Source organism: Neoarius graeffei, chromosome 3 (assembly GCF_027579695.1).
Source record: "Neoarius graeffei isolate fNeoGra1 chromosome 3, fNeoGra1.pri, whole genome shotgun sequence".
Classification (NCBI taxonomy): Eukaryota; Metazoa; Chordata; class Actinopteri; order Siluriformes; family Ariidae; genus Neoarius; species Neoarius graeffei.
This window is the reverse complement of record NC_083571.1, coordinates 53,166,181-53,176,736: the sequence shown is the minus strand read 5'-3', so window position 1 is coordinate 53,176,736 and position 10,556 is coordinate 53,166,181. Positions and strand designations below refer to the sequence as shown.

The 10,556-nt window shown below is 42.4% G+C and overlaps 1 protein-coding gene across 4 annotated transcripts; it reads left to right on the top strand.

Annotated features, from left to right (window-relative positions):
- The first annotated feature begins 392 nt into the window (after window positions 1–392).
- Window positions 393–9,144, top strand: khnyn (KH and NYN domain containing). 4 transcript variants are annotated; one of them, XR_009654316.1, is made up of 9 exons: window positions 394–737; window positions 1,956–2,232; window positions 2,573–2,707; window positions 2,808–4,429; window positions 5,268–5,398; window positions 5,482–5,578; window positions 6,065–6,172; window positions 6,305–6,473; window positions 7,947–8,031. XR_009654316.1 is itself a non-coding variant. In XM_060916999.1 (9 exons), the coding sequence occupies exons 2-9, from the start codon at window positions 1,996–1,998 to the stop codon at window positions 8,569–8,571; spliced, it is 2,694 nt and encodes an 897-aa protein (XP_060772982.1). In that variant the 5' UTR covers window positions 398–737; window positions 1,956–1,995; the 3' UTR covers window positions 8,572–9,144. The 4 variants fall into 4 exon arrangements, 3 of the variants coding, with proteins under 3 accessions (XP_060772983.1, XP_060772982.1, XP_060772981.1); XM_060916999.1 differs by lacking the exon at window positions 6,305–6,473 and adding an exon at window positions 8,310–9,144 and having other exon boundaries at window positions 398–737; window positions 7,947–8,048; XM_060916998.1 differs by lacking the exon at window positions 6,305–6,473 and adding an exon at window positions 8,238–9,144 and having other exon boundaries at window positions 400–737; window positions 7,947–8,048.
- Window positions 9,145–10,556: the final 1,412 nt, after the last annotated feature.

Below are 10,556 nucleotides of genomic sequence, written 5' to 3'. Positions count from 1 at the left end.
TGGTGGAATGGCACTTTAAGTCATGAGATACTAAGTCATAAGTATGAGGGAAAATTATCTCATTGTTGTGAGATACTCAGTCATTGTTATAAGAACTTCAGTCAAAATTCTGAGAAACCTTTCATTATTATAGTGGAGGAAACAGGCTTCCATACATTTCTGTTTACACAAAACGGAAATTTCATTTTGACGTCAGTGGAATTTCCCACATTACGTATCAACAATATATGCGCAGCGGATTTACAACAGGACATGTGCTTTCTCGCTGAAGAGGTTATTGTCTTTATTATCGTCATGTGGTTATATCTGGGTCAGACTATAAGAGTCTCAAAGTATCAAGGTCTCAAATACCAAAGGGAGCTTTTCGAAGAAATAAATTAGGCGACATCACATCCCTGTATTACGGTAGTTACACTTCTGCACGCCTCCTTCGTGTTTCCCCAAGTTTCACTTTATCAACAACAACAAGCTGAGCTCTGAGTGGGGACGGAGGTTTAAACGCAAGCCATCAGAGAATTGTCAAAAAAAACAAAAACAGTTCAGTATTTAAAACGATATGAATAATGTTTATAACTGATCACTAACACAGCTTCGGTGCGAATTAGACGTTGAACTTTGGACCCAATCGCCTTTCATAGAATTACAGAAGACAGATTGTAGATATGCTGCAATCGAAACTTAAACCTGGAAAAAGGTGAAGATTGAAGGGTGCGGTTTAAAGTGCTGAAGTGGCCATGGTAAACATTTCTAAAATCACACTGAATGCTAATTATTGTCTTATTAGTATGCTTTCCTGTAACGTTATTGGGTAGATTGTGTAACTTCTGATTTTTCTATTGTCACACAAAAACTGTAAATAAAAATCATATGATTTTCATTTATAATGTTTTATCTGTTTAACCAGAAATCAGGTATACATGTTCATATTGTTCATAGCTAATGTATAAAGAAGTTGTCCACATGCCAGGTTCAGTATGCTGGAAGTAAGCCCGTGGTGTAACGTTTCAACTGACATCTAACTGTTGATTTTGTATTTTTCGAATAGATTTGGTGTCACGGTGGTCCAGTGGTTAGCACTATCACCTCACAGCAAGCAGGTTGTGGGTTTGAACCTGCTAATCAACCTTTGGGGCCCTTTCTGTGTGGAGTTTGCACATTCTCCTCGTGCCTGTGTGGGTTTCCTCTGGGTGCTCTGGTTTCCTCCCACAGTCCAAAGACATGCAGATTAGGTCAACTAGCTTCTCTAAATTGCCTGAACGCATGTGACTGTCTGTTTCTATTTTTGCCTCATGATAGACTGGAAAGTCTGTCCAGGGCAGGGGCGGTCTTAACATAGAGGCATAGGTAGGCGGCTGCTTGGGGCCCCCCACCAGCGGTCGTGTAGTGCTACACTTTGTGTGTTCTCTGCTTTCCATCTTCATTTTGGAGTAAAGAAGTGTATGCAGGGTTTAAAGGGGAATGTTTTTTTCTCCTCTCCAACCTTTACTTCCCAATAGATTAGCTTTACCTGCCTATCCACCATGCACTCGGTACATTGTTTTTGTTTTTTTTTTGTTTCGGATCGGATGAGGGGGGCCCCATACATACCTTCGCCTGGGGCCCCCAATTTGCTAAATCCGCCACTTGTCCAGGGTACCCTATTTCTCGCCCAGTGTCAGCTGGGATTGGCTCCAGCTCACCCACAATCCGCAATGGATGAGCAGATTAGCCAGAAAATGAATGACCAGATATTCTTGTAAACAGACCAAATATACAATAGTAATTAACATGTTACAACTGCTTAGCAGAAATATTCATAGCAATGTAGTTAGTATTCTTCTGTTGGGATTCAAGCAGCAAATTATGAACTCTGTTGGTGTTATTGTTATAATGTTATTCTGCAACTGTACTTTTTGACAAATGATTGTGATATCTGTCTGTTTCTCTCTCCACTATTTGGACAAACGTAAATACAGACAAGTAAATCTTGACTATTACCTACACTTCAACCCCATCATGGCTGTTTCAGCCATCCCAGAATGGAGGGATAAGATGGCAGGAGAGCAGCAAGTGGAGGACGAGTTTGCCTGCCCTGGTGTGTTGCAGGGGTCTCTGCTCTCTCTGAAACCCACAGTGGAACGAGTGTTTGGTGTGACTTTGAGAATTGGTGGGGAAGACACCTCATATCCCTCTCAGGATGGACAAATTTGGCTCCAACTGAAGGGAAGGAAAGAAGACGTTGAGGCAGCAAAGGTGGGTTTGTTCTATTACACAAACCACTGTGGTTTCATTCTTAAAATGTTCCTTCACCAAGCAGCTTTGCAGTACAGTGCTTAGTGGAAGCTGATCTTAATTATCAGTGCTTGCTTGATGACTGACATTCAGGCTTGTATGTCATTTGCACTGGGTGCTTTCAATGCCAATTTCCACATAGTCTTTATTAGCAGATAGTTCTAAAGGACTTCCTTAGATATGTCAATATGCATGCAGTGGTAGGCCTCCAGGAATAGTTGGACACTCATTACTTAAAATAATATTTGTCACAGTTGTTTTTGTTTCATTATATGTCTTGTTGGTTGTCTGTTCTTGTCAGATTTTTATAAAAGGTGTTGTAAACCAGGAAGCTCAGAAGGAAATTCAATATCCACAAGTCCTTCACTGTGTGTTCTGCGGTGCCAAGGAGTTGTTTATTGACTGCCTGATTAGAATTACCTCAGCGCATATAATAGTAAGTAGGGTTAGAATGGTGAAATGGGTCTACTTTGTCTTCTTTACAATTCATATTTACTATTAGTGTATGCATTTACCTTTGTGTTACCTTTCCCCAGGTGGGCTCAGTTGGGTGTCTCCTCATCTCTGGGTTGACCGAGCCTGTTGTTAAGGCTTACTCCCTTGTCATAGACTTAGTAGACAAGTACAATTGTAGCCAAGCACAACCCACTGAGGCAAGAAGTGAGTGCATGGATTCTCGTCGGGCCTTCAAATCCCTGGCAGAGAGACTGGAGGACACTTACACTTTGGAACTGCTGGTCCTGCCAGTGATGGTTAAAGAAGTTCTTCTGGACTTAGTTAAGCAGTCAGGACTAGATCCCAACACGTTGGACAGTAGTGTAGTTTCAGTCGGAGCCACAGAACCTCTAAAACTTCAGGAGTGCATGGATAGACTGATACTAAGAGAATCTAAGGAGAACCAGAACCTTGAGATTTCAAAGAGTGCCACAGTTTCTCCCAGAGCAAGTGGGACACCTTTTTTTAACTTTCCAGATTCTAGAATCAATGATACAGGAAAACAAGTTAATAAACAAAAGCCTCCAAGTCACTACTTCAACTATTTTGTAGCAGGCACAGAACCAAGGCCTGGTACTGCAAGTACAGATGTAAAGAAACAAGACAGTGAAGTGCAGAAGTGGTCCGAAGGTGTATCCTATGATATAGAGGAGGAAGAACAGTTAAATCAGCAGGATCAACATGGAGAAAGCCTGTTGTCCACAGCAAGCAAACAAGAAAATGAGCACCTACTTAAATTCTTCACTGCTATGGGGTTCAATGATGAGGTGGTATGCAGGGTTTTGGCCCGTACTGGACCTAGAGAACCCTCCCAGGTTCTTGACCTGATCCAGCAAGAGCAGGATAAAACAGTGATTCAGATCTTAAAGCAGGAGGTGAATGGGGCTACAGGGGCCAAAGATGATGATTTTGTCCTTGGTGTGATGAAGAAAGCAGCAGCCAGCTGTGGGTACACCGAGGAGAAGGTGGCTGAGATTTACAGCAACATCCCTGAATTGAAACCACATGAGCTGATCCTGGAACTTCAGAAAAAGGGTATGATGGAACCCAGTGCCAGGAATGATAGCGAGAGAAAGAAAGCAGAAGAAATAGAGGAGCCGGGGAGAAACGCAGCCATCCTTCAAAGAGCCAAAGAAGGACCTTTAAAGGATGAGAAAAAAACTGAGAGAATTCATGGGGAGAGTGGACTAACAAATGTAGAAAAAACTGAGAATGAAAAAAGAACAAGTTTAGAAGGAGTGACTAAAAAGAAGCAGGATGTGCCAGCACATCGGAGAGGAAGGTCAAGTGTGGGACCAAGATTACCAGGACACTTAACTGAGCCAGACACGATGGACTTGGAAAGGACTACACCAGATATTTTTTCATCTTCTCAAAATCAGCCCCCATTCCATACCATTCCACCTTCTGTATGTGGGCCTCCTCAGCTGACTTACCCATCTCCACTGCACACCAATATCTCAGAAGAAAAAATTGCCCCAGTAGAGCCCACTTTCCTCAGGCCTAAACACAAAGCTCTACCAAGCAAATCAGGTGCAGTCATCACCGGACAGCAACGCTTCTTGGAAGGCTTAGAGACACCATTTGTCCTCAAACTGAAGGATGACCATGGTGACCCAGGGCTGCGGCAGATCATCATTGATGGGAGCAATGTTGCCATGACGTAAGAAAATAGTTAAGGAGGACAAATTGAGTAAACAAGCAATTTAAATTAAGAATAAAGGGACAGGATAAAGACAGTAGAGCAGAAGAGGCTTGACCACATCAAACCAGATTAGCGAAAAGCAAGAGATAGAGAATGACAACTTTGGTCATTTCCATGTCTTAAATTTGGATGAGAGTAGACTGCATAGAATAGATCTTTAACAGTTGCAATACTGTTAAAAGTGATGTCAAATGCCTGAATTTGAATATTACTACATATTCTATCCAACTAACCAGCTTCAGACTCCAGGAAAGGAATAAGCAAGCAAAAGTTTATCTAAACTTCACTTTGTAGCTGGATAATTGTTCAGCTAGTACCCAACACAGAATTTTACCTGAGATGTGTACCTGTTTTTGGCTAGATTGTACATCGTAACATATGCCGCCACTTCTTAAGGGGGGAAATGTTTCCTATAGCTGTTAGATATACAGTATGTGCCACTAGCAACATTCAGTCATTACCTAAACAAATGCCATCAAGCCACAATCATTTGATATGGAGTAATTTGCGAAACATATAACAGAAGAAAGCTATGCACATTATATTTTACTGTATCATGTGGTATCATTATGAATATTGATTTCATATTGTGGGGAAGCCATGGCCTAATGGTTAAAGAAGCAGCTTTGGGACTAAAAGGTCACCGGTGTGATTCCCTGGACCAGCAGGAATGGCTGATGTGCCCTTGAGCAATGCTCCTAGCCCCTAGCTGCTCCCTAGGCTGCTCTGGGTATGCTGTATAAGAATGTCTGCTAAATACCTGTAATGTAATGAAATGTACTGTACTTGTCCCAAGGCATGGTTTGGGAATATTTTTCTCCTGTCGAGGCATTGCTCTGGCTGTGGAGTACTTCTGGAACCAAGGCCATCGCAAAATCACAGCACTTGTTCCTCAGTGGAGACAGAAGAAAGATCCAAAAATAAAAGGTAATTAGTATATAACTTACATATTTCCATTAAGACTTTATCTGGTGGGTTTGTATATATTCATAGCATCTTCTCTTTTAAAGAGCAGCATTTTATGGCACAACTGCAAGATCTTGGTCTCCTCTCGTTTACCCCATCTAGAGAGTTTAAAGGACAGAGGATAAACTCCTATGATGACAGGTATATCCACACATCACTGCAACTATTTTTTTCTGCCTCTTTCTGAATGATATTCAACTTACTGTTGTTAGCATATTGTTGTTGTTTTTTTTTTATAAAATATTCATTCTGCATTTTCTTTAAAGCTTGCCCAAAATGTTCATCTAGTTGAGACTAGAGTTCTACGTTGAAAATGTGACCCCACAACAAAAAAAGGCATGCCAGTGGGAGATTTTTTAACATATAAGTGGTCAGTGGTCAAACCTGCAACTATATTTGTTAGAAAATATTGTACGCAGGTACAAGCAAAATTGCAAGAGTAGTTTGAAGAAATCTCTTGTTGAGAGCAGTTATAAACTCTATACCTCTATGTTTTTTTAACCAGTGTTCCAGGGTATAGTGGAATTAAATCCACTGTCCATACAGATCGTGGTACTTTTCATCATCATCATACAAAGCACCATGTTGATGATATCCCACAAAACTATCCATGTAACATGCTTTCAGATTTATGCTGCAGCTTGCAAGGCAGACAGATGGAGTGATTGTAACGAATGACAACATGAGAGACCTTGTGGATGAGTCAGTTGGATGGAAAGAAATCATCAAGACAAGGTGAATTAGAACTCCTAAGAGCCAAAAACTTAAAAGAAAGATTGGCATGGGGTAGGTGTTATGATGATATGGAAATATAAGACAATATACACTCACCGGCCACTTTAATAGGAACTTGTTCTTGATTTTAAGATTCCTGTTCTTGGCTGGCAGGAGTGGAACCCAATGTGGTCTTCTGCTGTTGCATGCCAAGATGCTTTTCTGCTCACCATGGTTGTAAAGAGTTACTATGAGTTGCTATATCCTTCCTGGCAGCTCGAACCAATCTGGCCATTTTCTTCTGACCTCTCTTATCAACAAGGTGTTTCCACCCACAGAACTGTCGCTCACTCAGTGTTTTTTTTTTTTTTTTTCGAACCATTCTGTGTAAACTGTAGACACTGTTGTGTGTGAAAACCCCAGGAGATCAGCAGTTTCTGAAATACTCAAACCAGTCCATCTGGCACCAACACCCATGCCACAGTGAAAGTCACAGAGATCACAATTTTTCCCATTCTGATGTTTGAAGTGAACATTAACTGAAGCTCTTCATTTGTATCTGCATGATTTGATGTATTGTGCTGCTGTCAAAGAATTGGTTGATTAGATAACTGCATAAAACAGCAGGTGGATGGGTGTTCATAATAAAGTGGCCAGTGAGTATTATACAACATGAACTAGTATTATATGCAATCAGTAAGCTTTACTCAGAGAATCATGGGCATTCCACTTCGACAGTATTAACTCAACTCAACATAAAAATGGGTGGTTCTCAGATATTTGATTATTTTCCTTTCTTGTTTATTTTTACTTTATAATTGGACTTTTTTCATATTTTGAAGATCTGACAGTGTTGTAACTGCTGTGCATTCTAAGTCCATCTCATCAAGTCAAAATATATGTACATATTGTAAGACGAACACACATTGAAACAACAAGTTATCATGGTTTGAAAGGGTTATACTGCTGATCGTTAATTGATAGTGGTCAGGGTACTCAGACAATTATTTTATTCTGTGCATTCTATTACATTAATTTTTATCATTTCATTATTTTAGCTTACACTTATTTTTGTACTTATAATTTCACTTCATCTTTTATCATTTCACTTTCAACAATTACATTATTTTTTAATATGTATTAATTTTTATTATTTGATTGTACAGCACTTTGAGGCACATTTATGAAAAGTGCTCTTTGAATAAAAATTATTATTATTATTATTATTATTATTATTATTATTATTGAGCAGGAATTTGTAATGTCATTTACATGCCAGGGCGGCACGGTGGTGTAGTGGTTAGCGCTGTCGCCTCACAGCAAGAAGGTCCGGGTTCGAGCCCCGTGGCCGGCGAGGGCCTTTCTGTGCGGAGTTTGCATGTTCTCCCCATGTCCGCGTGGGTTTCCTCCGGGTGCTCCGGTTTCCCCCACAGTCCAAAGACATGCAGGTTAGGTTAACTGGTGACTCTAAATTGACCGTAGGTGTGAGTGTGAATGGTTGTCTGTGTCTGTGTGTCAGCCCTGTGATGACCTGGCGACTTGTCCAGGGTGTACCCCGCCTTTCGCCCATAGTCAGCTGGGATAGGCTCCAGCTTGCCTGCGACCCTGTAGAACAGGATAAAGCGGCTAGAGATAATGAGATGAGATTTACATGCCAGACTGTATAAACATAGTACTCACCAGAAACAAGGTAATAGTGCTGTAATTTCTCCTATAAATGTTCAATAAAGTCTGTGTGAAATACAGGCATTATTTATATTATTTCTAATAGAAATATTTGACACTGTCTCTGCAGGTTGCTTCAGTATGTGTTTGCAGGAGACCTCTTTATGGTGCCGGATGATCCTCTAGGCCGAAGTGGACCTCACATTAATGACTTCTTACGGATACAGAACAGGTTCGTGCCTGGATCGATATACGCTTGCATGGGAACAAGAGTAGAGAAACACATATATTCATACTTACAAACATATATTAATGATTATTGGAAGCCTGACACACACACACACACACACACACACACACACACACACACACACACACACACACACACACACACCCTTTCTTTGTCTTTATTTTTACCCAGGCCTGCTGTTCCAAGCAGACACACATTTGCTGGTATGGCCTCAAATTTCCCCCAACCTTCCTCTCAACCCAGAGCTCAGACAGAAGTACTGAAGTACCGTGACCGGACACCTGGAGGCATCAGCAGAGCTCACGGGTCAATCAGAGGTCATTCTCAGGAGCGAAAGGAGATGGAGAGGTCAGCAGAGGAGACACTCAGGCTGAAACAGGATTTAGTGCAGATTTTTCCAGGGCAGGAGAGTGTGGTTACAATGACCCTACAGTGCTACCCAGCTCTTACAGACATCAACCAATTGTCTGAGTACATTCTGGAACAAGTCAATACAGAGGAGTAGAAGTCCATGAATGCGAGTTTGAAGTGAGAGAGACTGGCTCAATAATATAACCATGAACTGAGACTATGGGTGAATTATTGCATTCATAACGTATTTGAAAATAAATCTTGAGGAAACAAGAAACTGATCTTAACATGAAAACAAAAAAAAAGTGTGCTTATCTTTTAGCTGTGAAGTGTTAGTTATTTGCAGTGCTAAATTAATAAATAGAATGTTCAGTGGCTAGGATTTTGGTGACTACTTCATGGTAATAAAAAAGGTTTTAAAAATGCAGTGTATATTTTAGACCAGCATTGTGTAAACATATTTTTAGCCCTATTTGTCTTTTGCATTCCTATTTAAAAAATGTTCCACTGATTAGCATAATGATTAATGCATATTTTATCAGACGTTTTACATAAAGAAGATACAATTTCTTTTGACTGTGTAATGCTGCATATTGTGGTCACTAAACTCAAGGAGCAATTATACCAACCAATATCATGTCAATGGTTCCGTCTTTATTTTTTCAAATGGCTGTTTTTGTAATGAATCTTCATAAGTCCAGCAATAAACTTCCTTCTTCAGGAATAATGTTTTGGAAACTTTTGTGTACCAAATATGTGGTGACTATTAAATTGTCAGGTATCCAAAGCATCATGGACCAATGTGGCAGCAGGGGTGCGGTTGAGCGTCGGCTGTGAACGTCGAGGAGGTAGGTTGAACGAATAGGTAACGTGATGAGGTGCACCTGTGTCGAATTACTGGCTGTCTATTAACCTGTGTCTCTGAGTGTCTTTCAGACAGTCAGGAACAAGAGAGAGAGCTGTGACACCCCACCACGTGTGTGTTTAGTGTGTTTATGTTTAGTGAATAGTCACTGAAAAGTGTGCACAATAAAATGAACTCACCTGTTCTGAAACCTGCTTCGCGTTCCTGTTTCCCAAAACCCAGGATTTGAGGAACGAACGCCACCATGAGATCTGAACCAGTCCAAGAACTCCTCCAACCGCTTGCCGACAACCTCCAGTGCCAGCAGCACACCCTTGTTGCACTGTCCGTGGACCAGGGCTGGCACTTCCGGGCTCTGCTTGAAGCCCAGGCAGAGGATCGGCAGGTGATAAGGAGCTGGGTCCAGTCTGCAGATGCTCCAGCCATCGTCCCTGCGGCCAGGGTGCCCGTTAAGCTGGTGAAGATGGGGCTGCAGGACGACCCCGATGCCTTCCACGAGCTGTTCAGGCATGTCACAGAGGTGAGCTCCTGGCCAGCCAACCTCACAGGGGGTAGCTCGCCTACTGCCGCTCCTGTCGGGAAGCCCAGCTCGCAGCTCAACAGCTCCCACCCACTACCATGCTGGAGTACCCCAACCTGAAGCGAACCATCCTACAGCGGGCTGGCCGCGGCCTAGAAGAGCAGCACCAGTGCTTCAGCTTGCTGGCTTATGGCGAAGTGGGCTGGCTGTTCCTGTTCACCCAACAGCTCTGAGATGCCTGCCAACCATGGCTTCTGTGGACACTGGAGCAGTTTGTTGCTCAGCTGCCAAGCAGGACATCAGCATGGGTCCGGTGTCACCGAACGACGTCGTTGGAGGAGGCGGTCCAACTGGCTGAGGATCATCTGATGGCATATCTGGAAGCAGGCTCTGTTACAACTCCCTCTCTCTCAATCACTTTCACTTTCTCCTTCTTCCTCTCCTCACCCCTCCCCTATCCCAGCCCCGCAGAGACAGGGGCCAACTACCCTGAAACCCGCTCCCTGCACCCATGTCTATCCTCATGTTTCTACTCTCCCTTCTCCTTCTGTGTCTGTGCTGCCATTAACCTTCTTTCTCTCCAAAGATGAACTCATCCATGCCCACCAGAACCGAGAGCGAGCTCGGGCAGGTTTGTAGGCACGGAGGGAAGGCGGGGGGAATCAGCGCTTCTGCAAGGAGGTGGGGCTACTGATTCGCATTCCCGATGCACCTCAGGCTTCCCCTGATCAAGTGGGGGCATACAGGATAGTTG